We start from the raw sequence: 18,120 nt of genomic DNA, 5'->3' as shown, positions 1-18,120 counted from the left end.
TTCTCTTTTTTTCATGCTTCTAAGTTGTTTTTGGTTTCCTTTCTCTGACTTTTCCAGATAGTTTGTATCAAGTGTTCAAAACAGGTGCATCTACATTTTCAAATGCAATTGTATGTCCGCAACTGTTTGACATAAAAATGTTTTTGCAGAAAAAGCAGCTCAGTGTTGTGGTCCCGGGAAACAAATAACACATTTAGTTTTAGCCATAGAAGCTATGACAGCAGAGCTGGTAGTGCTTGCTACACCATTACACATTTTAAACTGCTGAATGCTTCCTATCAGTGCGGAAAACCATTGTCATTGATAGTGACTTGTAAATCATATGGGGATGGTCTTTGCTTAGGAAAAGAAACAGCAATGACAGAACTTTAATTTATGACAGCAGTGTTCAAACCAGGGTGTACATACCTCAGAGGATGCACAAGACAATCTGTTGGGATGTGGGAAGCAAATATTTTTGTGCCATGAATAAACAAAATAATATAATTTTTTAAAATGTCTTTATTTCTTCTTTATCTTATACCTTTTTAATTTCTATTTCACGTGCATTTTATAATGTGCATAATATATTAATACAATAGTACATGTATATCATGTATAAATAAATAAATAAACAAATGTGTATTTGGGGTGTGCAATCAAAAAAGGTTTGGAGATGACTGCTGTAAGACAGAATCCTGAACCGATGGCAGAGTAGTATGCAGATGGTCATACAGCTGATTTTACTTTTACTTATGTAAATTTTAAACTAATGTGGTTCTAATTGAATTATTTCTGATTTATTCCAGTATCAGATCATTGCCCTGCCATTTGTAATGGGAAGGGTGGGGGCTGAATGCAAATGGAAACAATATCTTAGCTGCAGGTTTGCAACTGCTGAATCATGTATAGAAATGTCTTACATCTGTGCAGCATGCTGTGGGCTTGGTTTTCATCACCTTGTTGTAATCTAGGAGAGAGTGCATGAAATTTTACGGGAGTAAATCTGGTGCATGGGAAAGAAGCAAATGCCTAGTCACTGTTAGGCAATGTATGGCTGAAAGCTTCTTAGAGACTTGACAGAGACTGTGCTCCTAGGAATTAATTTTTGGGACTGAGAATTTATTGGACAAGCTATGGGCTGTAGCTTGATTTTTTTGAAAATATATATCCAGGTACAGTTAGTATACAGTGCACAGATAAAAAGCCATAAGCACTGCACTTAGGGAGTATTAGCCATTTGGTCCAATTAAGGATCCTGTTGGGAAAGAAGATCCACCCTGCAGCTATTCAAAGCTTCTGTTCTCTCACACAGCTCATGGTTCACCAGTCTAAAATCATGAATGTGGAGACAAGTGCTAGTCCCTGGCCTTTGCAGCCAGGGTGTTACTGTAACAAATTCAGAGAGAGATGCTGAATAACCAAATATGAGGCTGCCAGGAAGGTAAAAACTGTCTAGCCTGGATTATGCTAATTTTTTTGAAAACTCCTTCCTGGTGCAAAAATGCAATTGACTGATTAATCTAGAGCCTGAGAAGAGATCTCCGGTCTCAGTTCAGCAACTAACAGTCTCCTTGAGTGTTGTTACACTGCTTAACAGTCAAATAAACTGCCATGAAGACGTGGGAGATGTATAGCTATCAAGGAAACAGTCACTACCCATGGCTACTCTGGATTGCAGTTATCTGTGATAACTTCTGATTTTCAGTTTGAAAAATGTTACATCTCAACCAGCTAGAATTTGTTCGAGTTCGAATTTGAACGAGTTAGATTTCCATGACAGTCTAACTCCAGTCTTCAGTAAACTCGCCCAGACACCTAGAATAAAGAATGTGACATTGGAGGAAAAAATATTAACAGTAAGAATAATTTTGTTCTAGGATAGATGTAAAAATTTAGGGATAATATCTGTAGGAAGGACATTAATATTTAGATGAGATTACTTTTCCTCAGAAAAGGCCTGAAACTGAGAAATAATTGACAGCTGGATCATTAGGTTACATCCCTAAGGTCTTGAACATGTGGACTGAAGTCCTTCAAACTGTTTGATTTATGGGAGAGACTTGAACTTAGGTCTTTTCCATGCTCTGAAGGCACCCTGGCTGTGCGGCTAGTGGCTACACTAAAGTAAGACACCTTTCACCTCGCGGTGCAGATATTCAGCAGCTTGTGAGAGCCGTGCCACGTTGTATAAACAATTAACTTGTCATAAGGAGAGGCATCTGAAATCACTTTATGGCTATATGCATCAAGCCACTGAGTCATTCTCCCTATGGAGTAAAGGATATTTATTTGTTTATAGAAAGTAAAATAATCTCAAAAGAGAGTTAGAAAGACAAATACTCACTCTATACTTTGCCTTGTCCTTCTAACATTTAGGAAATGAATGATCGGCTAATATCAACAATAAATTAACAGAAGAAACATTATTTGAATTAAGGTGACTACTGTGTCTCATCTTCCTTTAAATTTAGTCAGATGTGTTATTTGCTGATAATATTCATCATTAATATTAATTTTTATTAAAGGATTTTTGATTGGGGATTTTAATGTTCTGGAAAATAAGATAATCTGTTCCAGCAGATGATAAACATGAAAAGAAAATGTTGAAAGAAAGCCTATCCTGACAATAGACAATGGAAAGAACTTCAGTGTAAAAACATGTTCCTTTTAACATGGCTAGAGCTTCATTCATTGTTTCGCTCTCAATTCTGAGTATTTGTGGGATAGTTGATTTGCCCATATATGTCAGTGGGACACACCCACGCAGACAAACCTGTATGTTTGCTGATCATTACATATGTGCTTAAAATACTTCAAAAAGCCTGCACCCTCAGCTCCCTCTGGCTGAGATGGATTCCAGTCATGAACAGAAGAAAATAATTTGTTGTTTGTCAAAGACTCTTATTCCAAGAGTCTATTCATGAAAGGATTTTTGCTTGCCATAATCTTAATTTTCATGTAGTTCTAATGAAAAATTGTATTAGGAACATGTTCATATAGATTTGGTAAATGTGTAGTGGCCCTTATGACAGCAGAACTTCCATTAAACTCAGTGGAGTTTTCCCTGGGACATGAGCTGCTTTAGCTTATGACTGTCTTCAACCTTGTCCATTCTGTGACCACCATCCCTCTGGAGAACTGGAACATCCACCTCAGGTATGAAGGAAACCAGAAGCCTAGTATAACCATAGAAGAAAGAAACTGGTATAGATCTGTCTTCAGTGAACCTCAACAGATGACAAGAAATGGAAAAAAGAGTTAGAAAAAGTAACGTTTATACCAGAACTTCTCTTTAGGTGGTCTTCATTACAAGGACCCCCAATGCAGCAGGCAAACAGAGTTACTATACAAGTAACAACTATTATAAAGAGACCATTTATTAAATTCTGATCAGAATTACATGACCAACATTACAGCAAAAATTGTCAGATACCCAAATGTATCTGGAATATGGCACTAACAGTGGTGATCCTGTGGATGAAGACTGGAGGGTGCAGGATTACAGCCATCACCCAGCAGAGCAGATATTCCAGCATTGAATAATTCATGAAACAGTTTTCACTTATTTTCATGGTCTTGGATGTATATATACATTTCGATACTGGGCTATATTTTAAAGGAATGACACATCTGCATGCAGATACTTGTGTCTGATGAATATCACCCTCATTTGCACCTCATTAAGAAAGGTGGGACATACTTTATTAGATGAAAAAGATGCAACTATTATTGTGGTCCAGAGTAAACCAGAAACAATTTTCTTTTAACAGCAAAGTTTTCAGCCTGACTTCTTTCCCGCATTCAAATACCTTAAAAACATGAAATAATGGAATATTATTTAGAGCAGCCAAGATCTTTAACCTACACTGGGTGTCCAAGTGCAATGGAAACCAGTGTTGTATTTTTGTGCTCATGTGAAAGAGGATATTCTATTTTAGCTCTCACAGACTTCTTTACATCTTAGTATATTCTCAGCTTTTGTTATAATTTGTAGCCATTGATAATCACATTTTGATTTAACTATCCTGATTTACAGCAGCTGGGAAACCATACCCACATCTCTTAATAATGACATTTATTCTAACCAATTTCCACTGTTCTTAATCCAGGAACTTTCTTTAGCTTTTAAATTTAAATACTGATTATTAATTTCCATCTGCACTCATAATTAATAATATGACTAAAGCTATTAGTTATTGAAAAGGCTTGAAATCTATTTCTTCTAACCACCACAAAGATGGATGAAGAGGAACTGAATATTATACAGAAGTGCAAGTTTGCTCCAAAGTATGTACGCATTGAATAAGGTAATTCAAGAGAGAGAACAGCTGTTTATAGAACTGGTTCCTGATAATGCCTTCTGAAAATTGAGAATAGAAGCAATAACTAAATTAATTTCTCAGGTGAAAATTTCACATCTGCTGAAGTGAAAAGAACTCTCAGGAAAAAAAATCTTTACAGGCTCTCTTCTCATGGGACAATGCTTCCAAGAGACACAGCAGGCACTCCAGTTTTGAGACAAGCTTAGAGAGCTGGAAAAGCTTCCCTATGATGTCAAGAGATGGGAGTAATTCTGTTCAGTCAGAAACTTATTAGGAAGATAAACAAGAGGTAGATAAAATAAGGATTTAGAAGGTATTTCAGGCTTTTCTTAATACACAAATAGACAGCTTATTAGTAAAAAGTAAAACCCCATTTATAGTACTTTACACAACATATAATTAAACTATTCAACTCTTTGCCAAATGTGAAATAAGGGCCAAGAGCAAAATATGCTTTCTTGTTGAACCTGACATTTTTATGACCTTAATTACATAAAGGTAAAAATGTATGTAAAGAGACAGGAGTAGATTCTCTCTTGGTTTTTAACATACATTAATCATTAACTGTGTGGGACTGCAACATCTTTCAGTAATTTCCCCAGTAGGTATATTGTGCATAATTGTTTGGTGGGGGTTTATGCCGTCCTCTGAAACTCCAGTTTGTGGCCCTGATGGATAAAGATGCATCACATCTCTCAGTGAGTGGAGCTTCTCCCAGCTGCAGGTTGAAATTAACATAAATGGACTTCAGAATAAAAGGGATGAGGCCACGTTTCCCTCTGAGTTATCCTGACAAAGCCCCTTGGGCTTCAGCAATTTCAATCCAATTGACTCGACTTTTTGTAGAATAATAGGGAAAAAATGCACTTGGTTATTGGGAAGAGTCAGATACAGTGTCCTGATCGCACAAGACCTAAAAGGCAGGATTTCTGGTGACAGAAATGAAGGATAGGGATTTCTCCCTTCTTAAACCTCAGATAGGTAACTACCACTTCGTGAATGATCAGACAGAAGTCTGAGGAGGAGGATACAGCCACATATTTTAAAATATGAATCTGTAAATGAACATCCAGGATTTGATCTGTGTAAGGAATAGAATGGGTAATTATTCCTTTCCTGTGATCCTCTGTTGCGTGGTTTAAAGCTAGATAGATTATTAACTTGAATGATATTGCAGTCACAAATAATCATATACGATCTTCCTCAGCTCCAGTCCCTTTCATTGCCTTGTAATAATCAAATACAAGTAGATTTATCCCCAAGATGGCAATGTTATTCTGATATCAAGATAAACAAAAACAGTTATGTGCACTTATGCAGAAAACAATTTGCTCCCTTTTTTGTTTGAAAAGCCTTAGCTAGCATAATTACTTACCAAAGTCCTGCAGAAATAGAAGAGTAAGTAAATTGAATTCAAGGGCCATGTCATAATATTGATTTCTTACTAAAAATGGAATATGATGCAGAAGAGAACTGATACAAAGTGAACAGATATATGAAGTATATGTCTGGCTACAATTTTAATTTTCACGGAACTGTCTTTAGAGAAAGCCAGGAATAGCTTTGGTTAGTGAATAAAGCATGTTGTTTCTTAGTTCACATATTCAGTGTTGGATGGGGGAAAGAAGAACACCCCACAGGTATTCAGGTAGGGAGGAAGAAAGGCTTTTGCCATACTCCTTTTTCTTCTAAAGGAGATGGACAGACACAGGTAACAACTGGCAGTTTACTCTCCCCTCTGGACAAGTGGAAGGAAGGAAATGTACTGCTCCTCTCCGAGGCATAATTCTATAATTCTATGCTTCTTTACAGTAATGCAACTATATATTGCACCAGAGTACAGGTGAAAGAAAGCTTATTTAGCCTTTCATGACTGACGTAAAATGTGTCTTAGCAAGAAGAACTGTGAAGACCTTCAGATGCACATGAGGTACACAAAACACATTGTGACTCTTTTGTATGAACAGTCATGAAGATAAAATTATTGGAGAGAATGCACAGAAAAGACAAGATTTGCTACAACTTTCTTAACACCTTGTTCTCAGATTTTGTTACAAAACAAAATAGTAGTAAAGATACTGGTGCTACAATGCTATGTTCTTGGAGGTAAGCAATTTGAGACAGTATCTAACAAAAGTAGTTAGTGGCTACCTTTACACCTAAGTTTGTTATTGCAACATGTGCCTGTGTTCAATGTTTTGATCAATGCAAAGGCTGCTTGTAGCTTGTAGACGAAGATTCCTAGAAGTTTTAGCAGGACTGTGTGCACTACAATTATACTTTACAGCCTCCATGGTTGTAATGTGCCATGCAGACAGTTTTGAGGGCCTCAATATCTGATCCCATCTGGTCAGATGAAATTAAAAATGAGGAATTGATAACTAGGTGATCTCAGGACAAAAAAAAAAAAAGAAAAGAAAAGAAAGAAAAAAAAAAAAGAAAACCAGAAGTTTTTACTTTTTCTGACCTTAATTGGGTGAAAGCAGAGGGAGTTCAGATGACCTTTGCAACTATAAAGTGAAAGTTCAGTGTCTGTGACACATGTGATGAAGCTCCTGAGTACAGAAATTTTCCCTAGCACTGATGTGCTTACAAAAAGTGATTAACGGGATAGGAGAGCAGAGAAGAAAAAAACATTGGGAAAGAACTAACGTCATCAAGGAACAGCACCAGCATCCAAGAAATAATGCCACCCCCACTCCCATACTTTTATGATGATGTTTAAGATCTGATCAAATCTCACTTAACTGTAGTTTTGTTAGATTTATTTCTTTGTAGCAGACAGCATCTGTTTGGCTTATCGGGATAGTAAACACCCATTTATATATGTTACTCTCTTTGCGTTTCTAAGTTCTGTGGTTAGCCGGAGTACCTATTTCCCCTCATTGCATGTTTTCCCTTGCTGGCCTCCTTTAAGGATGGTCTGGTGGATGGACTAAAAGCAAGGCTGGGGACAGTGTGTGCTCATCTGTATCCTGGACTTTTCCATTGGTCTGCTTTCCACTGGTGACTTCCCTAGTCAACTTAAGAGAGCCCACATTGCTGCTGTGATAATACACCAAACTGATTATTTCCTGGTGACACCAAGCTCAGATCTAAGCTCTTGCTGGATTCACAGACTGTGACCTCTGTCCAACAGGTTCATTTTGAACTGCTCTAATCCCATACAAACATAACCAAGAAGATGTAGTAGTGGTGCCTCCCACTCCCTTATACCCAAAACTTCAGGATTTTTTGAAACTATTTGAAAGTAAACAGCAACTTCCTGAGGTTTCTAGCTCTGCTGATGGAATTAGGTTTCTGAACTACTTTGGTGAGAACAAGCTAAGTAACACTCTCCTCCTTAGCATTTGCTATTGGAAGGATTAAGAGTCTGTATGCTCAACGTGCCAGCTTTTGGGGATCTGGGTTTTTTGGGGGATCTCTGAACTCCATTTGTTACATAGGAGTCCTGGGTGATTAACTTAACCTGAACCCTGCTAGGTAGTTAAGGCACTTAAAAGTTAATGAGCAACAAGGAGTCACCCTTTAGAAACCAACATCAAGTATGAGATGCTGCTAAAAGGGGTGTTCCTGCCTTACACCATATCCTTGGCCATATACTCCAGCTGCCTCAAGCACTAGCATTTGTGCATGGTACAGTGATTGTACTAGGAAAACTCGTAAAGACAAAGAAGGGGGTTGCAGCTGAGTAATTCCTCAAGGGCACATTTACTTCCAGCAAAAAAACAAGACAGCCTTCCTCCATGAAGAAGGTCTCAGGGAAGATACGGTGGTTCAGTACTGTGTCAGCTAATGCCCTAGCTAAAGGAGGTTAATATATCAGAAAAGGCAATATCCTCATGGCCCTTGTCAAGGTCACTCTAAAAGCAGGGTCTGTGTGGGCCTCTATGACTGGACTTGTGACTTGTCCCTGTGTAGATAAAATAATCTTTCCTTTGAAAAGGTAGTTAGTCTACAAAACCAAGACCTTCCTAAAATTTAATGTCTAAAAATCAGCCTTGCCTTTTCCAAATTGTATTTTTTTAGTAATAGTATTATATTAATTTTAATGTAAGAAAATTAAAATTAAATAACATAATATTTTTTAAAAATGCACTTGGATTAATATACTGTTGAAGTACAGTCAATACTGTTAAGCTCCAGTCTGTGCACCAAATAACAGTTCATATCCTTTATGAGCAATGATGTTGAAACTTTAGCTGCCATCTTTATTGATTAAGGAGACAATGGTGCAACATAATTTAGTTTTAATCTCTAGTGTAGTATTGAAGCTCTGATATGATGAGAGCAGAGGAAGTCATCAGTTGGTACACCTGCAATTAAATTCTAAGTTTCAAGTACCTTAACTTTATTTTGGAAAATACTGAAAAACTCATTTAGATTGGTCTGATATTTAAACCTGAGGCCTGTTGAAGTTTAGCTAGAGAAGTTAGATGTTCTTTCATAATTTGCTGTTATTTGAAATTAATTTGTCTCTTACTTAGTCTCCTCTGAACTGAAGTAATATTTGTGTGTAAAAGTGGCAAAAATGGCCCCTGCCATAAAAATATTTGGAGCATAAATCTCCTTAAGGTAAAATTTACTTGAAAGTCTTTTAATGCTCATTGTATAAAATGTCTTCTCCTCTAGAAACTAGGGGGTGGGGGTTTTTTGGTGTTTTTTTTTAAGGGGGGGAGCAGGGAGGTGGGAGGCAGAGGCAAGGAAACAAAAAAGTCTTGAATATGTCCACTACAATGTACCCATAAATGAAGTAACTAATAAGTGGGGGAAAAAAATAACGCGAAGCTTGGAATAGATTGGCGGTCCTTGTTTAAACGATCATGTAAATATTGTTTAATACTTGGAAAAATTGCTTGAGATCTAGAACACTACTGGAATCTGGTATGTGTTGTCAGTAAATGCTTTAAGTCAGTTGTGTATTTTGCTGTAAGATGAATGTGAATGTTAAGTAAACAGATGGAATAATCTTAATTAGCTTCAAGAAAAAGCCTGATTTAACCAAGAAGCTGCTCAGTGCTAGTCAGCAATTTTAGAATTGTATAGTCAATGTTATTAAGATGATTTATTTTGCAAACTTTGGTTGAGAAGAAATTACTTGTGAGCTACTATTTTTAATTAAACTACAAATATCAGCTTGCAGTTTTTAAGAAACTATTTAGCCATATCCTAACCACATGGGTGATTCTTAACCAGCTACAAAATCCTTCTTCACAGAGACCAGCTCCTAATGCACCAGCTTTGTGCACTGCTATCCCTTGTCTCTGACAGATGTGCTGATAAAAACCTCAGCATAGCTGGAACATTGCTTTGTTCTCCACAGCATGATTGGAGTTGACTGAAGTGATTTTCCCAGAGTTCCTCTGGGATCGAATCTGTGTTTAGCAACTTAAGTATCAAGAAAGTGCACAAATGGTTAAGAGACAATCTTCCAGCTCCTTCTTCATCACAGCTGCACTGTGTACAGAAAGGGCAAAGCAGAAAATTTAGCCTAAAGTTGTGTTTTCCCAGAATTTCAAAATTCTGAGAAGTTTCTATAAGCTTATGAAAACTTATGCTTGAACAAATATGCTTGTAAGTCTCCTTCCTTCACAGAGGAATATTAAAGTGAACATCTTTCAAAATTAAACTTAAACTTCTAGGCTTGCGTAAAAGCTGCCCCGTGATTTTGATAGCAGGCATCACTATTAACAGTTTCACTTCAGTGATGCCACTTGAATATTTTTTGTATATTCATCACTGCCACTTGAAAAATAACATTTATTCATTTTGGATTTAATGTTTACCTACTCTTCTAGTATTTCTAAGACTGTGAATGAATTATCTCCTTTGGTGGGTTATGCTGCTATGCTATAATTTTAGTTACTACTGTAAGCTCTTGGCAGAGAAAGGCAGAAGTAGCAAATAAATACTTGTGTATCTAAATATTTCATTTCTGGCCTTACTAAAAATTATGAAGATGAGATTTGTGGTAAGGCAGCTGAATGGAATGATAATAGGACAGTACAACTTGCAGTCAGCTCACCATTTTCTAGGATGACAGTGGCAACTGGGATATCTCAGGCAACGGAAAACATGATTGATAACATGGGAAGCATAACAGACAGGCACTCCAGCATTCTGAGATAATGGTTATTCCTGCCTCTTCCAGGTTATTCCTCTGGGAATTCCTTGGGCCTGGATTATTGATCTAGTTCTAACTATCTAATGAAGAGGGAACAGAAATCTGACTGAATTCAGTGCGCAGCCATCAGAAACTGAATTAGCAGAGAGTGAATCCAGCTCTACAACTCCCAAAACCTGTAAAAGCCATGAAGCAGGACTGCTGCTTTGGCATGACTGGCACCAGAGCCAGCAGATCTTTCCAGGCCTGATACTGGGTGTCACTGTTCTGTGTTGGCAGAATTGGGAGTGTTAAAGAGCAGGGTGAGGGACATATCAGTACCTTGCAGGACCTAACTCAGCCCTGAAGCTGAGTTCTGTGCTGATGCTCTTATTTCCGTTAGACCCAAGATGATTCTTGCAGAGCTACTGGAATGTCTCAGCACTGCATGGCTAGGCAGCTCTGACCTGGCTGGGTGGGACTGCATGAAGAACTAGCCAAGCCACCTCCATGCCCCAAAAGGGAAGAAAACCCAAGCTGGCACAGGGGTGATCCAGAAGCTGGGAATTTAGGCTTCCTTACTGCGCTGTTGCATTGAGTTTGTGGTGTATTGTTTCTGAGCAGACTGGTTGCAGGATTCAAGAGGGATTTTCCCCTCCCTTTTCATATACATGAGTTGGATGTGGGGGGCTTCACAAACTGGCCATAGCTAGATACAGGACATAGGGAACAGTTCTGCTACTGGTACCGAAGGTCACTTAGGTTCGGGGCTGGTACATCTTGTCCACAAAGTCAGGACTAAACAGATTGTCAGACTTGGACTCATTTTGATCCAGAGCAGTTTGGCTGGGAACTATGCAGGTACAACACTAGAAATTGCCTTAAAGCTTTGTCCCATTCTTACAGCTTCTGGTCTTTCACAGTACAAAGTTTATAATTTGTTAAAGTACTGGGAAACATTTTGTGCTTTATGAAAGGTGGGAGCAGGTATCTTGAAGTGGGTTTCACAGTGCAATGTGTGTGCTTGTGTGAAAGGGATGAGTTTCAATGATAGAGTCACTTCAGCCTTGTAATTCTTGTTTGCTTTTCTGTATTTTGAAGTTAATAACTGTTCTTCCGAAGGTTTCAAACAAGCGTGGAGTAGTGCTAATTCCTGTTAGCTATATTCCCAAGATGCCCAATGACAAAATTCAAGGTGGCAGTAGTTGGTGGATTGTCTCCTGGGACATCTTTCCTTCCACTGAAACTGTTAATTTCCTTAGCTCCCTAGTAAAGACTACTCATTTTGAAACCATTACTGGAATGTAATTTCTTGAATAACAAAAATGCTGTATTTTATTCTGGTGAATACTAAAAAACTACCCAAGACCCAAATCCTTTTCAAAGCAAAGTGTAATATGCAACCGCGTGAACAAAATGCTGCAATCAAATTGTAGCATTTTAGTTGGACCCTGGCAAATAGACAATACAGTAATAATCTGAGAGCATCAAGAATACATAGCTCTCCCCTTTTTGGAAATGTGTAAAATGAAATTGCTCAGGAAAGCATCTTCTGACACAGTTGTTAATGCTTTTTCTTTTCATACTTACTGAGGAACGACTTGTTTGCTGCAGCTGTGTCATAACTGAATAACATTAATATTTTAGTTGGACTTTTAAAGGTTGTGCGATGTTAAGGTTTCATTTATTTTCAAGTCAGCTTGGATTTTGTGAGGATATGGCTTTCCTTAAAGAAATTCCCTAGGTGCTTTACCCAGGTTATCTAAAGACATTAGCACATCATTTAGTTGCTTGAAAGTTTAACTGGCTTTTTGCTCTTTAAATGCTTAGTAGGATTAAAAACACAATCACATCAAAAGAGTGAGTTTTCCCTTCGTCTACATCTTTCACCTCCTACTCCCACCCTTTCCTCCACGGTTGCCTAAGTTGCTTCTCAATTTAATTCAGAGTGAAATGACTTTCAGTCCCTAAACAAAATTCAAAAAGCCGATTTAAAAGGTTTCCACTGAAAGCGGACCCTGTCGACTTTTACGCACTGGAATTTCTCGGCAAAAAGTGTCTGGGATTGACTTCCCTTGACCGTGTCAGCGCAGAACACCTCTAGAAACAGTTCCTCCTAGAGCCCTTCGTGGACTCCTAAAACCCCCATTCCCCGTGGCTTTGAAACGCTAATTTCAGGCTAACCTAATTAGGCTAATGACTTGCCCATCACCGCAAAAAAGCTGGGAGAATCTCCTCGAGATTTCCCTGCCTCCCAGATTTGCACTTTCTTCGTTGCATCAGGCTGGCTGTAAACAACAAGAAGCACAAACTGATTTCGCTGAAGGTGAAAGGGTCCTGAAACAGGTTGGCTCAGAAGCCGACCGTGCCATGCGTTTGAGAGGACATCAAAAAGAAAATAGGTTTTGGTAGTGAAGGAGCAAAACATACTTAAATGCCGTTTACATTTTGTTTTGTCTGTGTCTCAGCAGTGTAAGCCTTCATTCAATAGGGCACCGATCCTCTAAGCGTTAGTGCCCGGCTGGCACCATGGGCAATGCAGGGGTTCAGCTCTGCTCTGCTTATCCAGCGCATCTCTGCGCCTTGCTGATTCTCAGTAAGGAATGCAAGCCTAGAGGCGGGGAAGTGCAGCCTGACCCCCTCTCGTAAAGAGGAACTGGCCGAAATCTGGCCAAATGTGCTGAAGTAGTAAACTCAGCTTTATTTTTAAATGTTGACTGAGAGAAGATGAGGAAACTTGGGCGTTGCAAGCCAGGCTTTGTGATCTCAAGTTTGATTAAGTTAGAATCTGGCAAATCTTCCTGTTAAGCAATTACTTATTTGGCTTCCTGCGTTTTCTGAGCTTGCATGGCACAACTACAAAGCGGAGTGAAAGATCTCATATCATTAAAAATACTGAGACGCAAGACAGTAGAAAGCCTGCACAGAAGTTGTGTCAGAGGGCTTCCTTTCACGGACAGTTGGAGTTAAGCCTATCAATAACACCAAGGGTTGGTTTTTTTGTATGTGTATGTGTTTTCCTGGTTGGTTGTTTTTTTTTTTTTTTTCTTTTTTTAATGACAGATGGTTCTCAGGTTTGTGATTGTTTGTTCTATTTACTGGATATTAACTGATTTGCTTATGATGTGTCAACCTGACACTCTTGTATTCAAGATTGTTCCCAGAGGTATTTTTCTCATTTCATTTGCAGACCTCAGCTTTTCTCCCTTCTGCTGGGGGGTGGGGTGGAGCTGTAACGCATTCCCCCCCCCCCCCCCCCCCCCCCTTCCTGTTGTTGTTGCTGTTACTGTCTTGCGAGGACAGCGATTTCAACAGCGTGCTGCGCGGTAACTCCCGTCTCGGGAGGGCCGGGGACAAGGCCGTCCCTCGGCGGGGATCGGGACAGCGGGGACCAACGCACCGACGCGCAGCCCCCGACGGCAGCGACCGCGCTCCCCGCGGCAGGACGCTGGGGCGAGGGCACGGGCCGTCACGGATGGGGACTCCACCGCGCCAGCACTCGCAAGGGACTGAGCGAGAGCCCTGCCCGGCACCGGGCTGCACGGCAATCCCTTCCGCGACACCCGTGCGACACTGTGATCCCTCTCGCCCGGCACCCGCGGCGGCATGGCTGATGCTGCCCCCCGAACGACCCCGGCAGCACCGGGCGGACAGGGGGCGAGGGGGCAGACCCAAAGAAAGTCCCGCCGGCCCCGTGGCGGCGGGTGCCCGGCCGACACCCCCCGGGCGCCGCGCCCTCGGGCCGCAGCCACCTGCCTGTAGGTGGCGATAAGCCCCCCCGGAGCACCCCCGGCACACCTCTGCGCCCCCCGCCCCAGCTGGCAATGCCTGGCTACGGAAAGCCTCCCCCCGCCTCGCACACCCCGCACCAGCTCCGGCGCCGGTCCCGAGGGGAAGCCCGCAGCCCCCGCTGCCCGAGGCGGAGGACATTTGGAGGCGGCGGGGATGGTGGGGAGTCGTGGTGGGTTTCTCTGCGGTGTCCCCACTGCGAGCAGGGGAGGGCGGAGAGTGACGGACCCCGGCGGCCGCTCCGCCGGCGGCGCTGGGAGACGATGGCGACCTAGCGAGACACCCCCCCCGCCCCGCGGAAGGGCGGGATGGGGGGGGGGGGGGGGGCGGAAAGGGAGGGGAAGGAGGGAGGGAAAGAGCGAGGGGAGAGCGGGGAGGTAGAGCAGGAAGGAGCGGCGCGGGAGAGCGGCGGAGCGAGGGGCAGCAGCTCGGCGAGCGGCGGAGTGAGGGCCGCCCCCACCGCCCGGGGCTGCGCGCTGGGCAGAGGCGGCGGGGATGGGCGGGCGCGGGGCGGCTCCGCCAGCCGCCGTCCTCCGAGCCTCAGCCGCCTCCCGCCGCGCTATATAGGGGAGGGAGGGGTGGCGGAGGGGGGGTACCCGTCGCGGCCAAAGCGCACGGGGCGGCGATGCCTCCTGCCAGGGGAGCGCACAAGTGACCGGCGCCTCTTCCCATGCCCGTCTCCTGAAGCCACCCCCCCTCCCGGCATGGATGTGGCCAACAACACTACCTCCCCAGAGCGCTCCCCCGAGGGGGCAGGCGGCCCCGGCTTCGCCGAGGTGACCCTGAGCTACCAGCTGCTCACCTCCCTGCTCCTGGGCACGCTCATCCTGTGCGCCGTGAGCGGCAACGCCTGCGTGATCGCGGCTATCGCCCTGGAGCGTTCCCTGCAAACCGTGGCCAACTATCTCATCGGCTCGCTAGCCGTCACCGACCTCATGGTGTCCGTGCTGGTGCTGCCCATGGCGGCCCTCTACCAGGTGCTGAACAAGTGGACGCTGGGGCAAGTCACCTGCGACATCTTCATCTCGCTGGACGTGCTGTGCTGCACCTCTTCCATCCTGCACCTGTGCGCCATCGCCTTGGACAGGTACTGGGCCATCACGGACCCCATCGACTATGTCAACAAGCGGACTCCCCGGCGGGCCGCCGTGCTTATCAGCCTGACCTGGCTCATCGGCTTCTTGATATCCATCCCGCCCATGCTGGGCTGGCGGACGCCTGAGGACCGCTCGGACCCCGACGCCTGCACCATCAGCAAGGACCACGGGTACACCATCTACTCCACATTCGGCGCCTTCTACATCCCGCTCCTCCTTATGCTGGTGCTTTACGGTCGCATCTTCAAGGCGGCCCGCTTCAGGATCCGCAAGACCGTCAAGAAGGCAGAGAAGAAGAAAATCGCCGACACCTGCCTCACACTCTCCCCGGCCGCCCTGCAGAAGAAAAGCAACGGGGAGCCCGGCAAGGGCTGGCGGCGGACTGTGGAGCCCAAGCCCGGTGCCTGTGTCAACGGCGCTGTGCGGCAGGGTGAGGACGGGGCCGCCCTGGAGATCATCGAGGTCCAGCGCTGCAACAGCTCCTCCAAGACTCACCTGCCGCTGCCCAGCGAGGCGTGCGGCTCCCCGCCGCCCCCTTCCTTCGAGACGCGCAACGAGAAGAACACGGAGGCCAAGCGGAGGATGGCTCTGTCCCGGGAGAGGAAGACTGTCAAGACCCTGGGGATCATTATGGGCACCTTCATCCTCTGCTGGCTGCCGTTCTTCATCGTGGCGCTGGTCCTGCCCTTCTGTGACAGTAAGTGCTACATGCCCGAGTGGCTGGGGGCAGTCATCAACTGGCTGGGCTACTCCAACTCCCTTCTCAACCCCATCATCTATGCCTATTTCAACAAAGACTTCCAAAGTGCTTTTAAGAAAATTATCAAGTGCAAATTTTGCAAGCAGTGAAGCCCACGCTCCTGGACGAGGCAGCGGGGGTCCTGCCACTCGCTCCACCCGCCTGGCCCCCGTCGCTGCGTGTTCCCCCCCCCCCCCCCCCCCCCGCCCAGCCCCTCTACAGCGCCGGCAGAAGGGCCCGGGGAGGGGGGGCGGCGGGGGGGGGGCGGGGGGAGCGGGGATCCGAGTCCCTCGCTCCCTCCGCCTGTCGGACAAGACCCGGGGGACAGGGCAGGGCTCCACCGGGGACGGCGGGCGAGCGCCTTGCCCGGCAGGGCGCCCCGGCCGCCCTCGCCTGGCCCCCCCCGGCGCCCCGCTGCCGGGCGCCGGCGCTCCTGCCTCTCTCCATCCTTCTCCTTCATCGTTCTGGGTAGACTTAGGGTTTGCAAGTCGTTGCTTGTGGTCGCTGGAAACCACAGTGTCTGCCCGAGTAGCATCGGTAAAAATAAACCACCCTATGCAGAAAACCGGCGTATTGGGGATCTTTCTTGGATTTGCGAGGAAACGGCGGGGAGCTCAGAGTCCGACCTCGGTCCGCAGTGTGAGGCTGGAGGCCGCTTCCCGAGCGGAGGAAGGGGCGTCGGGCTCGTCGCTTCCCGGGCTGTGAAACCACCAAGTGGATTTTCTTAGGGGAAAACCGACTATGTTTTGTAACCTTGCAGGGTACTTACACTTACGTCTTGTGTTACGTGTGCCTAACAGCCCTCCTGCTATGCTGGGACCTTCCAGTTCACAGAGCTTCGCTTCCTTACAGCGCAGGGAGGTGATGTGATGGGGCTTAAACGCCAACCGCAGGCCTCATTTGTACGCTGATTTTTATTTTTTTTTTAAATGCCTTTGACCGAAAGTTTCCCACCGAGGAAAGGTTTGGCGCTGTGCGACTGTCCCTGAGTTCACCGCGCACGAAGGATCACAGGGAGTTTAAGCAGCCTCAGAAGCTACGTTTCTTTTTTTTTTTTTTTTTTGTTTGTTTGTTTTGTTCTGTTTTGGGATTTGTTTGTTTTGGTTTGGTTTTTTTAAGCCTCTTTAAAGTTTCTCCGGAGACGCTTGCGGTTGCTCCGGAGGCAGCCACCTGCGGCACATTTTGCTCGGGGGAAAAAAAACAAAACCAAAAACAACCCACCAACAAACAAGAACAAAATGAACCAAACCGATCAACCAAACCATTGCCATGTGCTCCGTGGCAGTAGGGGAGGGGCCCGACAGCATCCTCCGGCGGCAGCCGCGGATGGCGAAGGCGGCACATCGGCGCAGGCTGGGACGGGGCAGAGCCTCCTTCTCCCGGGACAGCCCCGGGGGGGGGCAAGCACGACCCTCCCCACAAGCTGAAAGCTACGGCCAGAAGCAAGCGGTGTCACTGCCATGCCAAGGGCAGGGAGAGCCAAGCCTGGCCTGGCTGGTCCCCGCGGCGGCCCCGCCAGCCTCTCCCCGCAGAGGGTCCCCCCTCTCCCGTCAATCCTAGCTGCTTGGCTCCAGGAAACCCGGCGTGCTTCCCCCTCCCCGCCTGGCCCGGGGCTGGAGCAGGACAGCAGGACACCTTGCCGGCCGCACACACCTCTGCCCGCCCCGCCTCTCTCCTGCCGTGTCCCGGGCTCTCCCGCCAGCCGCGGCCGGGCGCTGGGGCCGCTCCCGGGCGGCGCCGGGTCGAGTACCGGCACCGGGCAGGCTGCGGCGTACCTTTGCGATGGGCTGCCTGAAATGAATGCTTGACCAAATATATACATATATATATATATTTTTCCTGTTTATTTTTGTGTAATCTGTGTTACCTGTAGGTAAAAGGGAATGTTAAATCTGTGCGTCACGTGAATGTAAGTGTCCAGTCATTTCTGAACTTCAACCGCTTCCATTAAATGACATTAGTGCATTTAACAGCGTCAGATATATAGCTGATTGTCTGAAAATCTTATTTGACCTCATTTTCGCAATTAAAGTGATCTTTGATCTTACCTCCGGTTTGATCACTTCTAACCACGTGCGTCCTGTCCTA

At 44.8% G+C, this 18,120-nt stretch overlaps 1 protein-coding gene across 1 annotated transcript; it reads left to right on the top strand.

Moving 5' to 3' along the window:
• The first annotated feature begins 13,667 nt into the window (after positions 1-13,667).
• Positions 13,668-16,147, top strand: HTR1A (5-hydroxytryptamine receptor 1A). The gene has a single exon (XM_080372847.1). The coding sequence runs from the start codon at positions 14,505-14,507 to the stop codon at positions 16,140-16,142; it is 1,638 nt and encodes a 545-aa protein (XP_080228973.1). The 5' UTR covers positions 13,668-14,504; the 3' UTR covers positions 16,143-16,147.
• Positions 16,148-18,120: the final 1,973 nt, after the last annotated feature.

Source organism: Falco punctatus, assembly GCF_963210335.1.
Source record: "Falco punctatus genome assembly, chromosome: Z".
Taxonomy (NCBI): domain Eukaryota; kingdom Metazoa; phylum Chordata; class Aves; order Falconiformes; family Falconidae; genus Falco; species Falco punctatus.
The sequence above is the reverse complement of the archived record's forward strand: the minus strand, read 5'-3'. Positions and strand labels throughout refer to the sequence as shown.

Bases quoted from the DNA above. Each gene is read 5' to 3' on its own strand.
- HTR1A (XM_080372847.1), top strand. From the start codon at position 14,505: ATGGGGGGGGGGGGGGGGGCGGAAAGGGAGGGGAAGGAGGGAGGGAAA.